This window comes from Diorhabda carinulata, chromosome 4 (genome assembly GCF_026250575.1).
Source record: "Diorhabda carinulata isolate Delta chromosome 4, icDioCari1.1, whole genome shotgun sequence".
NCBI classification, from domain to species: domain Eukaryota; kingdom Metazoa; phylum Arthropoda; class Insecta; order Coleoptera; family Chrysomelidae; genus Diorhabda; species Diorhabda carinulata.
The window spans coordinates 21,676,518-21,694,815 of NC_079463.1; the positions used below are offsets into that span (position 1 = coordinate 21,676,518).

An 18,298-nucleotide genomic window follows, 5' to 3' on the forward strand; every position below is an offset into this window, starting at 1 on the left:
GAAAATAAACATTTTATAAGTAATATAATAAAATAAATTGGAAGAAAAATTATCGTAGGTGAATGGTGAAAGAAAGAAGTATGAAAAAAGAAATTGAAAAAATTTGGAAATATTAAATTGAGAATCGTAGCTTATGATTCAATATAATTCATGCAATTTTTGTTATTTGTTAAAACCTTTCCGTTGTTTCGTAAACAATATAACAAATAAAAAATAAAACAAACATTTGTACGAATCGAAATTTCTGGTAAATTTTAACAATAATACCTATATACATATAGTAAATTTTAATAACATGATAAAACATTTTATATCTTTTTTAACAACATATATATTATCGTGTGTATTATATCATTATATATGACTAATAGAGAGCTCACTTTAATTTAAATTTTCCACGAATTTTTTTACCAAATATTTTAACGGAATATTGGTTTTATTGAGATAAAATTCATGTTAAACAAAATAACATTCACACGAGAAAAAAACCGTATTTAAACATCGGTAATTTCTAAACATCCAATACGTATTCCACCCCGTAGAAATAACGTTTTAAACAACAAGATGTCACTTTGATAGGTCATAAAAATATTGGTCATTATTAAAACCGAATAGATATCTCTATATAAAATATTGTAATTGTTAAATTTTTAAATGAGTAATAACCACCCTTAGACCATTTCATTTTATATAAATTTTGACACGTTAATTGTATTACAAAACAATTTTTTTCTTTCTACCAACATAAATCCTCTTTTTTTCCGTCATTACCTCGTTTCGTATATTATTATTTCATCATCAGACGTTTAATTTCATACGTGACATAGAATTCGACTTAGTCTAACCAAGTTATCAACTGCAAATTTAGTTAATAACAAGGACACTTGGTGTCAAAATAAGGACGATTATACGAGGATGGTCCCAGATCTAGAGATGTTGGTAGTTAATACCACTACATAATTTATATAGCATATATTCTAAGTTTGAAGACGTTTTTTTAGTATTTGTTTGATTAATAATGAAAGGCATTAGCTCAATTAATATAAAGTTGAACTAGATTCTAATCTGGGTGAGACTGAAACTTCGTTATCAACTGTGGAATATTGGGTAGCAAAGTTTAGACGAGACGAGACCAGCAGCACAGTAGTCGACCAAATGAGGTTAATAGTCAAGAAATGTTGAAGAAAATCCACGAAATGGTACTGGATGATTGTCGATTGTAAATGCACGAACTAGCAGACACAATAGGCATTCAAAAAGAGCGAATTCTGACATTTTGGACACGAGAAAGCTGTGCGAAATATGAATGCAGTAATTGCTTGCTAGATTTAGACTTTTCGGATTATTTTCTGTTCCTAGACTTGAATAAATAGTTCGGTGGTCAAATGGAGAGATGATTTCGACATTTAATGGCTATTTTAATTAACTTGACAATTCGTATTACGAAAAGGGTATCGAATTTATGAAGCTGGAAGGAGATTACGTTGAAATATTTCGAAATATTTGTGTTTTCTTTGTTGGACCAGGTACTTCTGGGATCATCTTCGTATTGAGTATAGTCTTGTTGTAATGTTATGTTTGTTATTGAGTTCTCGCATTCAAGAAATTTGATTGTGGACCTGAAATGAGAAAAAAAATTCATTAATCAATAAGTGCGCACAACTTGAATTAACTTAATGTCTACGTGTATTTAACATCTCCATTATTTGAAAGCGATCTAGCAGGATCTTTCTAATATCCAGTGGTTTCATAATTTGTTTCATTTTATATTTTATACAAGTTGAAAACGGAAATAGATACAGAAAATATAAAATAGACGATACAATTAGAGACAAAGACACATATACAAGTAGATTTCTCGGAAAAAAGTGTAGCTACAAATAGAAATATAGTTAGAGAACTATTGAGATACATCATATTAACTAAAAATTTGGACATGAGGAAATTGTAGACAAAATGGTTGCCGCATTTGGTTGCAATACTTGTTAAGATGTTTCCATAGATTGTTTAGCCATATTCCAAAAAAATAAAATCTCATAATCATGGATGGAACGTGAATTAACCACTTTAAAACGGAAACAAAAAAAATTATAGACTGAAAAAGGAAAATCGATTCTAAAACAGAGAAAGACCTTTCCATCTGTAGTAATTTTTTCTTTATGTAAGTAACACAATTTTTGACAGTATGTACTTCATTTAGAAATGTTTTAATATCTCCTGTAAGTATTTTTATTAAATAATTACGATTTATGATAATTTTCTTAAGAATGTCTCTTTATGACGAACTGTATAAAAATCTACATATTTTCTAAGCCACAAATTTTATACAGTTAAACAAATAATACATTTTTGAAAAAAAAAAATCGTTAAAAAATTCATTTATGCTATGCATTGTACAGATTGTCACTGTAAAAATTAGGTATGATTCACCCCTGGTTTTCAGATGGTATTGTAGAATTATTTATTACGTCAAAGGCTATATAACGACATACGTAATCATCGATTAAAAATTTGTTATATTCGAATATATAATTTGGAAAATACATTGAATATAAATTCTGATTTTGTAACTTTAAATGCCTATAGCTCAGAAACGAGGGATCGTATGATTTTTATCATGTCACAGCATTATTTTCAAGTCATCTACTCAATTTCGAATTTTTGTAGTCTGTATATCAATTTGTAGGTAATTTAATTACCTTTCAATTAGATACCTGCCATTTTTTGTGAAAATCCTACCATTACGATAATTAAAAAGAAGCAAAGAAATTAGGATAGTTTGGGGTAGTTTACACCATTAGTCGTGTGTATATTAATCTGAATAATACCTTTTGTTGTACCACTAGCACTATATAATTGAAAATAGCTTCATTGTGGTAATATCAAACTGAATGTGAATATAATTGAACTTACCGATAAATTGGTACACCATTCGCTATTCCCTAAATGGAATACTAAAAATTTCAAGTATTATTATTGTTATTATCACTAGGAGCGTCGTTTTCTTCTATATTTTCCCCTACAATTTTATTTTTCGTATCGAAATCTTCTTTATTAGAAACTTCCGATGTAGTAGAAGACGCCGATGAAAAATTATCTTTTTCATTTTCGTTAATTTTTTCATTGTACGATTGACTATTATCTAAAAATTTTGGCATCGTCATCGGGAAATTAGGTAACAGCCTTTTATCGGTGACTTTCCCCATAAACGATCTGATTTCTTCGAAATATGAATCCTCATTGATATTTCTCGATGTAACTTGGTTTTTCCGTAGATTTCTCTCGTCTAAAATGGACGGCCCGTCAGCTTCGTGCTTCTTGAGGTGCCTATCTAAATTAGTTTGCTGTCCGAAGCATCTTTCGCATAAAGAACATTTGAAAGGCTTCTCCTTATTATGAATATTCCTAACGTGCCTTTGCAAATTGCTCGATATACTAAAAGACCTTTCGCAATATCTGCATTTGTAAGGCTGTTCCCCGGTGTGCGTTCTCAAATGTCTCGTTAAATTCGCTGATCGCGGAAAAACTTTTCCGCAGAATTTACATGCGTACCTGTCTTTAAGTTTAGTACCCGACGTTTCGAATAATTTCGGCGTCTGCGGTTGCGCCGTTTGGCTCCGCATCATATCGAAAGGCATTAGATTGATTGGAGGACTAAGAACCACTGGATTTACGAAAGGATATCTTTGTTTACAGTTCGTGGGGGAGCTAGGATAAGGTAAGGATAATCTAGGAAGGTTTTCGTTTTTCTGCGCCCGATACATCACTTCTAACATCATCGGATGTATGGATTGGTGAGGAAAAACTATTGGGTAAGTAGGTAATTGTTGATTCGAAGTCTTTGGTAATGTCTTATTATTATTTTTAGCTTCTTCGTCTATCTCACTGTTTACACTAAAAGATGATGGAGATACTAAGTTTCTGTTTTCGTCTTCGATTTGTCTTCTGGACATCATCATCGACATCTTTTTATGATCTACTCTTAAATCTAGTGGTTGTTCTTCGTTGTCTTGCGATTGAGCCGGATGACATGCCGGTGACATGTGAGGTCCTGGTGATTTCGTGTTTCTCGATAAATCGAAAGGCATTTCATCTCCTGGTGGTACTCTTATGGAGAGAGGATAGATAGCGGCTTGTTTGGGGGAACTGTGACCTCCTGCAGCTACCAACATTTTTCTTGGAAAGGAATCTTTTTCGCGCATGGTCGACGCAAATAGAATCGGAGATGGTGAACAGCGACCCCTAGGGAAATCAGCGGTGACAAAGTTCATGAGAAGACTCTGGAATATAAAGAAAATATATAAGAAAATTGCACTTATTTCATATCAATAATAAACTTTGTCTTTTCGATGTTTTTAAAAGCATTCCAGATATATGCATGAAAATAATCTGGGAAAAATTGATCTGGAGATCTTGCTGGTTACTCCATTCTGCCTTTTGTGTTTTGGAAATGGTAATTCGAGTTATTACTACTGAAGTATGTTGATTCAACACTATATTAAAGCCAAATGGCATTGAAGTTTGTAATAAGAAGTGAGAAGATCAGGATAAAAAGTCCCTCCACAAGATACAGGATGAAATAGAAGCCTTTGAAATCATTTATATGAAGATCCATATAATGGAAAGCTTCTGGATCCATTTGTGTAAAGATATACGTACTTAAGGGCAGAAATCCATTTTATTTGAAGATCCTTAACATAGAAGACTCCAGATCAATTACTATGAATATCCAAGCACAGCAAAACTTAAAGGTCTATTTTATCTGAAGATCCCTGGGCAGAGAAACCTCCAAATCCATTTATATGAAGATCCATACATTCGAAAGCCTTCGGAGTCATTTATTTGAAGATACACGTAATGGAGGGTAGAAGATCCATTTTATTCGAGAATTCTTGAACATAGAAGACTCAATGTCAATTACTATGAAGATCCGAGCACTGCAAAGCTTAAAGGTCTATTATATCTGAAGATCCCTAGACAGGGCAGCCTTTAAATCCATTTATGTAAAGATCCATATACTGGAAAGCCTCTGGATCCATTTATGTGAAGATACACGGACTTAAGGACAGAAAGATCCTTTTTATTTGAAGATCCTTGAGCATAGAAGCCTCAAGATCAATTACTATGAAGATTCAAGTTTATTTGGAGATCCCTGAATAGAGAAGCTTCCAAATCCATTTATATAAGGATCCATACACTGGATACCTATGGATCTATTTATGTGAAAATACACATACGTACGGACAGAAAGATCCATTTTAATTGAAGATCCTTGAGCGTAGAACATTCCAGATCAATTTCTATGAAGATTCAAGCATTGGGAAGGATATAGATTCAGTTTATTTGTAGATACGTGGATAGAGAAGTTTCCAAATCCATCGATATGAAGATCCATACTCTGCAAAGTCTCTGGATCTATTTATGTTAAGATAAACATACTTAAGAACAGAAAGATCCGGTATTTGAAGATTCTTGGACAAAGAAGCTTCTAGATCTATTTATATGAAGATACATATACTGGAAAGCTTCCAGATCTATTTTTATGAAGATCCAAGCTTTGGGAATCATATAAATTCAGTTTATTTGGAGATACCTGCACCGAGAAGCCTCCAAATCCATTTATATGAATATTTATACTCTGGTATGAATTATATGGTACATCGCTTGCAAAAATGTATCGATTCGAAAGGAAATTATGTTAAAAAATATAGGAAACTCTAAGCTTTCCAAACAAACCAATAAATATGATTTTAATAGTGAGGAAGATTATTTTATAGATAAACTTCGTATATTTGATTTGTTCAGAGATATAATTTAAGTTTTGGTGATTGTGTTAATTCGAATATTGAATAATCGCCGTTACAAAGAACCGGATATTGTAGTCGATATCGAAATGAATTAAATTCCGTATTGGAATTTGATAGAAAAAAAAACTGAAGCCTTAAATTTGATTTCTAGTTAAAATTACTCGATCAGATTTAGTTGAATTTTATTTTATGGGTAAAACTAATCCAAATTTTAAGGTTTGATATAAAGAACGAAATATATCACGAATTAACTCACTAGATTGTTGTTGAACAAATTTTAGGAAGCAAAGTCAATTATGGTGGAGTAATTACTAGTTTATTATGTGTATAGGGTGTTTTTCGTGACTTATCTGTAAAATTTTTATGAAATTTTCACTAATCACATGAATATAATCACCAAAACGAAACTAACCACCTCGTATGGTTGCTCAACGTACCTGTCTCATGTAGCAAACGTGATATAAGATGAAAATGTGATGATCCAGAAACTGTTTATTATTAAATTCAATTGAAACGATATGGAAACCATTTCCTAATGAAGTTTTCACACCTGAAACAAATAAAAATATATTTCAAAAAATGGTGAATGCGTCGTAGCTACGGAATATTTCATTAGTTTCACCCGTATATTTTTGACTGTGACCTATTAGATTCAATTTGTACTTTGCATTCTTTTAAACGACGTAAAGGGTTCCAAGCTTTGTCGCTGTGCCGGTCGGATCCCCGGGCTGGGGCTGGTCTGAAGGATCTACCAGGAAAAATAAATTTCAAGGTAGATTTATGTAATATACGAGATCTTAATATGAATATAAACGCTGTACCTCAACATCTACGGTCATCCCTGGACAGAACATCCTCTAAATTCGTTTATATGAAGATCCATGCCATGGAAAACCTCTGGATCTATTTTTGTGAAGATACACATGCTTAAGGACAGAAAGATCCATTTTATTTGAAGATCCTTGAACATAGAAGACTCCAGATCAATTTCTATGAAGATACAGACACTGCAAAGCTTAAAGGTCTATTTCATCTGAAGATCCCTGAACAGAGCAGCCTCTGAATCCATTTATATTAAGATCCATACTCTGGAAGGCCTCTGGATCCATTTTTGTGAAGATACACATACTTAAGGACAGATAGATCTAGTTTATTCGAAAATCCTTGAACAAGAAGACTCCAGATCAATTACTTTGAAGATCCAAGCACTGCAAAACTTCAAGGTCTATTTTATCTAAAGATTCCTGGATAGAAAAACCTCCAAATCCATTTATTTGAAGACCCATACTCTGGAAAGTCTCTGGATCTATTTATGTGAAGATACACATACTTAAGGACAGAAAGATTCATTTTATTTGAAGATCGTTGAACATAGAAGACTCCAGATCAATTTCTATGAAGATCAAGGCACTGCAAAGCTTAAAGGTTTATTTCTCTATTTTGCTTCTCAATTTGAGCTAAATTGCTCACTGAAAAACAGTTTTTTGAAATCAGCGAATTGCCAATTATCACTGAGAACCAGATCTGGACTATAATTATGTAATTCCTTCAAACGATCCAACAACTTTATGAAGTATTCTTTATTGATTTTTATTTTTTTTTAATACATTCTGGCATCTCTTTCGTACAGTCTCATCAACTATTTTCATCAACTGATTTTTCCAAAATGTCCGAAAATCGAGTCTCCAAAATGTTTATCAGCTTTGAGTCTGTTAAATTTTCTGCTTCGCGCCATTGAAGTTGACTTTGGTTGTACGAGTATGAAAATCTTTAAAAAAATACAATCTTTCGACATAATCCACTAAGTAAATTCTAATAATTCTTGAAATAATATTATAGTGAAAGGTATTTAAGTATGTAACCGCCTACAGTGTTTGGCACGTGAAGCAGAGCTCTAAAATGACATTATTATAGAGATCGTGCGGTGTATACCGAACGATTATTATTAGACTGGCAGGACTTTCTTTGCCTGTGGCGCTGTAAATTCTTTTAGATTGATAGGTAAATGAATCAGAGCAAGTAAAATCATTTTGTCGCGAGTAATTGTTTTTTTTTATTCTTTCTCTTACTAGTTTGTTGTCGTAATTTATTTTGTTTATTCAAATTAAAATTAAGAGAAACTTTTCATCGTTAATTGGTAAATTAAACGACGTAATGAGTTTTATAATAAATACATTACCCCAAACAAATAATTTCATGAGAAAACGCACTTCGATATTAATAATCCCGTAACTTTTCGTCGGTTTCTTTATTTATTTATTTCACGTAAAAATCTTTCAAAATTATATGGAATTTTGACAAACTAACAAAGCGAGGGTTGTTTGTTGAATTTCTAGCCAAAAACTACAGATGTCAGTACTTATTGGTGTATAGAGTTGTACCTTGACAAAAACTCTTCAAAGCAGAAGACAAAACTATCTATACTCCAACTGATAACCCTTCAGTTCAAACAAAGCCGTTTTGAACAGTCAAAACATCGAATCGATGGATCATCCACCGTACAGTCCTTATTTGGTACTCAATGATTTCTATTTCAGCAGATCAACAATCAATTGCTAGAACGTTTTTCTACACTCGAAAAAGCGTTTGATGCTTAAAAATAACATGTTCTGGAGGTACTTCAATCTGAATGGAAAAAAATGCTTCGAAAATTGGTTAAAACGCATGCTATTTGAATAGCAACCCTCGTATAAGCAATGACTTGTTAATACAATGTAACGCACACCCCCAAGTCTTTAGAATGGTACACCAGTATCTTCAAGAGGTAGTTTCAAACTGGTCCGCCAACAGTCCGGACTTGAACCATATTGATCATTTGTGGAACAAGATTTACAGAAGGGTGAAATCTACAGGTAATCTTCAACAACTACAAGAAATGTTAATACCTTAAAGGCATTTGATTTGTTTAGTTTTAAAAGAAAACGATGTTGAAAACTTGTAAAGTCTTTTTTGTTTATTGAGACAGATATCTTTCAGTTAACCTGCGTATTTTAATGACTAATTTTATTTGTCATTTCACCTTAATTTATATTGGAGTATTTTGATAGGAATCGTATCATTTCAATTTGAAAATCTTGATGTAATAGATGAAAAACTATTTATAAATTAAGATAATTATTTCAATAACTAATTAATATATTGTTAATTATGGACAAAAGTATTTTTTTTTGTTTTTTCATCGACTAACAAGAAACCATTACAAAAATGTATGGTAGTTTATAGATTTCTTTAATTATTTGAATCAATACTAGATTGGGATAGCTGTTAACTTTCACGAAATGGGTTTTTAACACATGAATGGAGCGTTTGTTTTATATTTTCACTTTTTCTTAATTAAAAACAAATGAGAATATAAGCTAGTTACAGATCTTTGTCTATTTTTTTGTACATACAAGAGATTTATTCATCATCAACCAAAAAACCGCAATAAAAACGAAAATTATCGATAAACTATATGAGATAAAACACCAAAACGAGTGAAACAAGAAATATCGTTTTTTGGAAAAGTTTTGGGGTACCCAAAAATCCCAGACAACGATATTTGGTTGCAAAAATATACCAGGTTTATATGAAAACTTTCCAACCTAAAAAATAAGCAAGATCATACTCAGATCAAAGTTAATATCATGGATGCCAACTATTTTTTGTTGAGTTTTATAAAACTAGTTCTTAATTTGACTATTTTTGCTGATACCTCTATGCTAGGATCCAATTTATTACTCATTACAGTTCCCGGGTAGGTTAACTTGATCTATTTGTACCTTATTGACCATTCTGGTACATTTTATTATTAAATCATGACTATATATTAAGTCTTTTTTGTATTAAGCTTCAATAGACTATAATTAGACATTATATAAGTCTTTGTACACGTTTATCTATTAAAATAGAATACGAGGGAGGTCCCAAAAGAATCGCCATGCATTAACTGTCGACATAACCTCTTGTTGGAAAATCTTTGACCACCGAGACATTTTGTAAACTCTAAGAACAGAAAATGATCCGATGGGGCCAAAACTTTATTATTCTGCCATAAATATCAAAATACATTCAATCTGATATACATGCGATGTTGCAAAATCCACTGTACAATTATTATTGAAACCAGATGGTTTGACTACAAAATGGCGTCACTTGGTAGTCGCTACATCTAACTCAAACTCTTAAATTGTATTTGCGCCACCCTGTATAATCAAATCATTATCAGAATTAATAAGAAAAGATGTAGACAAAAGGGGAAGTATGGAATTTTTATTTACTTAGCGCACCCGCTGTATATTGGTAATTACACGGAACTGATTGAGGTATTTAGAGGTTATGTAAATCGATTCCCTTCACTTTTTATTTACGTTTCGATCGGTAATCGATTTGCGGTTTTATCAGGTCGCATCTTTGAAAGTTACCAAACTGATCCCCATTTAATGGCAATATAAACAACGTTCTTGATGACAGAATTCATTAAACGAATTTCTCAATTTGTATATTACAAAATTGATAATAATATTTAATCAATTCCATTCATTTCAGTTCACAGTTTGTATTTTGTTTGTGGTAGAGGTTCTGAACGTGTTCTGTCATCAAAATCATGCGCAGTTTGAAATTCGGAATTTGTGTTCGTGGAACGCAGATTTCTAATTCCAAGGAATTAACCTCTAGGTACTTTGTAAATTAAGACCATCAAGATCAATTTTACTTTACTGTTCATAGCTAAGGTAAATCTACCCTTAATCTTTCCCTAAATGACCAGAAGAGGAATGTGATATTTGATACATCGTATTATATTCCCTAAATAACTGATTTTTCTTGTTTTTATGTTTATGTTTAGGAGTTTTTGATCCTCTTAAGCTGTGGATACTTCTTCTTTAATAGTATGTGTAATTTCTCGTTTTTTACGTAAAACAAACTATAAAATTAATACAATAAACCTTCAAAGGAAGAAAAATCATTGAAAAATACATTATTTCACTTGGATTTCGGAAAAAAAACGAAAATACTGTAACCATTTTCATATTTTAATTTGAATTTCGAACTATAGAAAGGGAATTTTGAGAGGTTAGGTTGGTAATACCGATAAACTTCTTTCTTGGATGGCCAGAATAAACTCAAAATAACTTTTTTCAAAAATGATCCTTATTTTTAAAAGGGTTTTTACATTTATTCGATGCAAGTCTCGATCGGTGTTACCAACCTTACTTCTCAAAATTCCCTTTCTAGAGCGCGAAATTCGAATTAAAATAAAGATCATCTTTGAAAAAGTTATTTTGAGTTTATTCTGGCCATCCAAGAAAGAAGTTTATCGGTGTTACCCACCTAACCTCTCAAAATTCCCTTTCTAGAGAGAGAAATTCGAATTAAAATAAAGATCATTTTTGAAAAAGTTTTTTTTCAATTTATTCTGGCCATCCCACTTCTGAAGCTGTAAACTTTTTTCTTGGATGGCCAGAATAAATTAAAAAAAGAAGTTTACAGTACTGATACATTTTTGATGATTGCTGGAAGCACGTGCAATGATTTTGCAAATAGAGTTTAAAATCACACACATTGTAAATATAAATCGTGAGTTCACAGTTTAATTAATTAAAATCTATGTTAATTAAACAACTGAGTTTGTATAAGAATATTTACGCCTCTTTCTATACAGGATGTTAAAAAAAGTTAATCCCGTCCCTACATTCTGATGAATGATAATCTATAATAATTAATTGAAAAAGTCTGTGTACAGGCTCAGTTCAAAGTGATCCTTATTTTTTCAAATCTTTTCAAAAAAACGTTCATAATTTTTAAATCAGATCCTGAATCCATTCAAATCATCGTGGTTGATATTGACACAAAATGCAAATGGAATCGGTGGCTTTCGATGCACAACGCATGGACTGTTGATAGAGGTTTGATGAAGGAATTTACAGTTGAAGGCTTGATGATTGTAAAATTAACGTCGGATTAGGTTCTGACGGAAACATGGAATGAAAACGATCATCATCTGAGTGAACTGCAGCCGGTGAACCAGGTCCGAAGCGTCCAAAGACATAACGGTCAACTGTGAAGGTTATGACTTTAATATTTTGGGATGCGCATGCTCTACAATCAATAACGAAAGCTACATACAGTTGTTGAATCGTTTGAATGCAAAAATTAAAAAGAAACTGCCTCGCATGTCGAAAAACGAAGTAAAACAATGCACCGATTCACAAATCGAAAGCAACGATGATTAAATTGAAGGAATTGCTGCTTCATCCACCGTATTATCCAGATTTAGTGCTCAATGACTATTGACTATTCGTTGATATCAAAAAAAGCTCGTCGATAAGAAATTTAGATCAAATGAAGAAGCAATAATTGAAACTGAAGATTATTTTGAAATAAAAGGCAAAACCTTCTACAAGCACGGAATCGAGAAGTTAGAGAAGCGTTGCATTGATTATATTACCTTTAAATGTGATTATTTGGTAAAAAAAATTTATTTTTTTGTATTAATCACATGATATAATTAAGTTAGTTAGTTAAGTTTTGATTTCGCAATTTTAAAGTCTTATAACTCAAAAACAAGAAGTCGTATAAGAGAATTTTTCTATATCACAGCTTTATTTTCAAGTCATTTACTTACTTTTTTACATCAATTCTCGAAACACCCTGTATATAGTTGATAATCGTGTTTAATAAGTTTATACGTATTGAAATTGATCGTAAATTATTATGTAATTATATATCGAGTAATCAAGAAGATGTCGTTAATTTTCCACCCTGTATATCCGATTGTATTAAATCTTCATTTAAATTAATCACCAGAGCCGGCTTAAGTTGTAAGGGGTATCAATACACTACAAATAACCCCCGAATACTTTTCAGTTTTCTATTTATGTATATTATCTTATTCACCTCGTATATATAACACATTTTAAAAGTCGTTAATTGTTAACGAGGCGAAATCGATAACATCTAAAATATACTTAATTAAATCCAATGTCACGTCGTCGAAATAATAAGCTAAAACCCGTCCGCTTCGTGATGTTTAGTTGATCTACGTGTGCGCCTCTATATTTATATATACAAATAAATAATTTAACGAGAAGCTCGTTGCTGCCTGTCGTCCGCATCGGTTACAGAATACTCCTTATATATTATCTATATCGCAGGTCCACTTTCTCGTCCAAATAAAAAATGGATCTGTAACACATAAGGTTACTTTTTGACTTAAATAGTAGTACTTTCTCTTTACAACAAGTCCCCGCAATTCAACTGCCCATTAGTTTTCAAATAAATACTTATTTGCGACTCTTCGGTATTAGTTTAAAATCAAATCAATAAGGACAGGTCCGTATTCTCCATATATCCCGTTAAATTCAATCGAAAGTTATTCACTGTTTGTAAACACGATCCGTTTGACGTACCGAACACGCTGAAAGTCGGTAAAATGTCAAATGTCAAATGTCAAATCGAAATTCTGATACAGATCTGCGTATCCGTGCTTACAAAATTCAAAAACACAATAACTAAACCCTAATGACAATGCAGAACGTAAAGAGTTTATTGAATACATTATTTAACATCAACAAATGATTTGATAGCGTTAGATTTATTTGTATGGGGTTATTTGAAATCACAGGTCTGCGTCAACTACTAGTGTATTAAATTAGGAGATTCAATACGACAACGATCACCTCGTATAAGAATAAACACTTTCTAAATTAATTACTTACGGAATTGTTAGGCCCAGCCCTGAATTCGCAATTCTTTGGTACGAGATAAAATTAAATCAATGGATTTCCCATTAAAAAAAGCGTATCTTGAGCGTTTAATGGGTATATTAACGTTTGAACAGATAATCTATTATTAATTAATGTTTTGTTTGTTATTTATTAGGGTTGGGCGGTTGGTAGCATTCGGTAAAGGACTAGCCGAGCACGATTTTGGGCCGAATCGTAATTTAAATTACTTGGAAATAGTTATAAATATAAATAGAATGTGGTATTGATTATAATTTGTATAATTGGAATTAATAAAAGTGGACTTCTTAATTAGTTTTTTCTTTCCTCTTATTTTCTTATTCTTATTCTTATTTATTGCTTATAAGTATAATTTCTTTTTAATTTGTTTTTTTTTTCGTTATCCAAATTCTCTTTTCTCATTATATGATTACAATTTTTGATTCATCTCTCTATTGCTCTTTTGTCTATCATAATTTATCTACCACGTATTTTACATTCATCTTTTTATATTTCTAGCATCTCCTTTTCTTTTCCTGTTTATTCTTTTTTACTCTCATTCTTTTTACTTGCTTTTATTCCCGTTTTTTTATTATTAGTGTTGTTTTTGTTCTCTTTCTTCTTTGACCTTTTTATTTAATCTTTTTTGTTCTTCATTTTTCTTTTCTTCTATATCATTCTTTCTGTTTTCATTCCTTTCCTTTATCCAATATTATATTTATTTTCTTCTCAATATACTATTCAAACTAATTGTATCGTTTGTCTTATCCTCGATTTTCTTCTCTTTCCTTTTGACTTCTCTTTATCCTTTTATATTTATAGAGTTTTCTTTTCTTCTATTGTTTATTTCTACTTTTCTAGATTTTCCTTATTAATTCCTCGTATTCTTATTGTTTCTTTCTTATTCTTGTCCTCTTCCTATTTCTCTCTCCCCGTCCTTCTTTTTCGACCCTTTTTCGATTCCATTTATTGTTTTTCATTTATCCTTTCATTTCTCTCCTCCGCGTTCTTCTTTTTCGACCCTTTCTTCTCGTTTCCATTTTTTGTTTTTCATTTATCCTTTCATTTCTCTCCTCCGCGTTTTTCTCTTTCGACCCTTTCTTCTCGATTCCATTTTTTGTTCTCCATTTATCCTATCATTTCTCTTCTCTGCGTTTTTCTATTCCGACAATTTTGTTTTCATTCCTTTCCTTTATCCAATATCATATTTATTTTCTTCTCAATATACTATTCAAACTAATTGTATCGTTTGTCTTATCCTCGATTTTCTTCTCTTTCCTTTTGACTTCTCTTTATCCTTTTATATTTATAGAGTTTTCTTTTCTTCTATTGTTTATTTCTACTTTTCTAGATTTTCCTTATTAATTCCTCGTATTCTTATTGTTTCTTTCTTATTCTTGTCCTCTTCCTATTTCTCTCTCCCCGTCCTTCTTTTTCGACCCTTTTTCAATTCCATTTATTGTTTTTCATTTATCCTTTCATTTCTCTCCTCCGCGTTCTTCTTTTTCGACCCTTTCTTCTCGTTTCCATTTTTTGTTTTTCATTTATCCTTTCATTTCTCTCCTCCGCGTTTTTCTCTTTCGACCCTTTCTTCTCGATTCCATTTTTTGTTCTCCATTTATCCTATCATTTCTCTTCTCTGCGTTTTTCTATTCCGACACTTTTTTGTTTTCATTCCTTTCCTTTATCCAATATCATATTTATTTTCTTCTCAATATACTATTCAAACTAATTGTATCGTTTGTCTTTTCCTCGATTTTCTTCTCTTTCCTTTTGACTTCTCTTTATCCTTTTATATTTATAGAGTTTTCTTTTCTTATATTTCTACTTTTCTAGATTTTCCTTATTAATTTCTCGTATTCTTTCTTATTCTTGTCCTCTTCCTATTTCTCTCCTCCGCGTTCTTCTATTTCGACCCTTTTTCGATTCCATTTATTGTTTTTCATTTATCCTTTAATTTCTCTTCTCCGCGTTTTTCTCTTTCGACCCTTTCATCACGTTTCTATTTTTTGTTCTCCATTTATCCTTTCATTTCTCTTCTCTGTGTTTTTCTTTTCCGACACTTTTATGTTTTAATTTTTTTTCTTCATTATCCTTTTATTTTCTCACAGCACGGTTGTAATTATAAATTACATATTTCTGATTTATTTTTTTCTTCATTTACATTTTTACACTTTATCATTACTCCTTTCATCAACTTCTATTTACCTTTTTATATTTATAGTATTTTCTTTTCTATCCATGTTTATTTCTGTCATTTTATATTCCCCTTATTCTTTTTGCGTATTTTCATTATGTGTTTTTTATTATTACTTTCCTTATTCCTTTTCATCACTTGATTTAACTTTTTATATAGTTCTTTTCATCTACATTTTTCTTCCTTCTCTCCATGTCGATACAAATATCCGTTTCGTCCTTATTTTCTCAATTTACCTTCTTCTTTTTTCTCACTTTCTTTGTACAATATTTATAGTATTTTCTTTTCTATCGCTATTTATTTCTGTCTTTTCATTTTTCCCTTATTCCTTGTGCGTATTTTCATTATGTGTTTTGTATTATTATTATCCTTGTTCCTTTTCTTCACTTGCTGTTTTTTCTTTTGACTCTTATTCATGTTCATTTTGTTGTTCTCCTCCAATCCTTTAATCCTTTTAATCCTTCAATCCTTTATCATATTATTCATTGGTTAAAAGCATTGTTTATATCTGAATCATTTCCTTTTCCTCATTATATCGATACAAATATCCGCTTCGTCCCTATTTTCTCCATTTTCCTTCTTCTTTTTCCTAACTTTTCCTAATCATTGTTCATTTCTGTCTTTTTATATTTTCCTTATTCTTTTTGCGTATTTTCATTTTCTTTTTCTCATTCTTCTTATAATTTTTTCACTTGTTCTTTTCTTTCCATGTGTTTTGTTCTCAGCTTTTCCCTTCCAATGTTTTCGTTCCCCAATTTTCGTTCCTTTCTTTGTATTATCTCCTATTTTCTTCTTTCTTTCATCTTTTTTTCTCTCTTCTTTTATCCGCTTATTTTCATTATCGATAAATTAATTCCTCTTTTTTTTTGATATTCCACTCTTCTCTTTGTCTCCCCAATTTTTTTTCTCCTTCACTTTTACTTCCTTTCTTTTATGCATCGTTTTTTTATTTACCATTTCTTCTTGTTTTCTCCTCTATTTCCTGTCGTTTATTTATTAGTATTTCCTCTTCTTTTGTTTCTTCTCATTTTTCGTCAAGTCATTTTTACTTTGGTGCTTTTTTGTGTTCTCTATTTTCCACTTTTCTCTTTAACTTTTCTAATTTTCTTTTCGTATTCTCGTACTTTCACCATTATTTCTTTGTTCCTCCTCTTTTTTCAGTCTTATTTTTTTTAACTTCACTATTTTTTGTTTATTTTTCTTTTCCTCCTGCTTTTTTTTCTATGTTTATACCTCTCTCTACTTTTATCTGGTTCTAAAATGTCTCCATTTTTTAAAAGGATATTTCCTTTGTTCTTGCTTCTTCTTACATCTCTATTTTTTCCTTTAATGTCATTATTTATGTTCTTTTTGTCTTTTTTCTTTCTTTTTTTGCTTTTGTGTCAATATTTGTTCTGTCTATTTCCATTGTTTTGCTGTTATTTCATGTTTCTTCCTTCTTAGTTATTTACTTCTATTTCTTTTTATATCTTTTATGGATTTTCTATTTATATTTCCATAATAAATTTAATAATTGCAACTTTATATATAAAAATAACTAGTACATCCTGTATATATTGCAAATGACCACACGCATATCATTTAGGTCATTAAAAAGCATCTGTTTTAATTTATAACAAAAGTCTGGTAACCGGTTCCAAGGACATTGGTCAATTTGTACATAATACATACGCTGCATGGGCCCATCGCCCATCATTCGGAATCCCCAACATGATTGATTCACTTTCTGAGCAGTACCAGCTAACCTTGTCTTGCTACAACATAACAAACTCGATTAATAAATTTTATTTTCAATAATTGACCCACTTTTTTCCGTGAATATTGTTCCAGGCGTCTTCTGCGTGATTGCCTACTTTACTAATCGAGTTTTTAGTAAAATTTTTGAATAAATAATATGATTTGGTATTTTGATTGGGTGTGGCCATGTTACTAAGGACATATGCAAATTGTTTATGATCGCGGAAGAAGCGATGAACTTTTATTATAGATAATTGAGTTAACTAAAAACAAATTTATCGATTAAAAAATAATCGTACAAATTTGATCGGTCTCAAGGTATCTTTCATTCGCTAAATTTGTAAATAAAATAAATAAAATATACAGTGTTAGAAAATGATGATTTCGATTTAATTCAAATATGAAGGGGTGAAACCATTCGAAAGTTTTTTATCACCCCATAATCCAAGTTAAAACTTATACCAACTGTTTTCTTTATAATTCTTCAATTATTAATTATTTCTTTGGTGTTTATGATTGTAGTTTAGTGCCTGTTAGACGCGGGAACAAAGGCTTTTTTGTGAAATTCGTATTCGAACTTTTCCATTTCACATCCTGATAACGAAATCAACCAAATAAACGACGATTATTTGTTGAAATCGTCATAAAAAACACCAGAATCGAAATCGATCGTATTGTTTTTATTTGGTATGTATCACGTGTGGAAAATCAGCTTAACAGGTCTTATAGACACAAGACTTGGAGCTGCTTTACTGCTATTCTACATTTATTTCTGTTGATGGTTGCTTCATCTCCTATTTTTTGTGGTAGATGTGGTCCAAATATAGCATTATGGCACCTTCTAGACCAAAAGG

General features: G+C 31.1%; 1 protein-coding gene across 1 annotated transcript in view; it reads right to left on the reverse strand.

Annotated features, from left to right (window-relative positions):
- Positions 1-382: 382 nt before the first annotated feature.
- LOC130893299 (histone-lysine N-methyltransferase PRDM16-like) overlaps positions 383-18,298 on the reverse strand; it is a 52,970-nt gene continuing 35,054 nt past the window's right edge. Inside the window, exons 2-4 of the mRNA XM_057799284.1 lie at positions 6,245-6,357; positions 2,914-4,280; positions 383-1,619 (exon numbers count right to left, since the gene is read on the reverse strand). Of these exons, the coding sequence (XP_057655267.1) occupies positions 2,964-4,280; positions 6,245-6,253 (1,326 nt within the window). The 5' untranslated portion in view covers positions 6,254-6,357 and the 3' untranslated portion in view covers positions 383-1,619; positions 2,914-2,963. The remainder of the gene's footprint in view (positions 1,620-2,913; positions 4,281-6,244; positions 6,358-18,298) is intronic.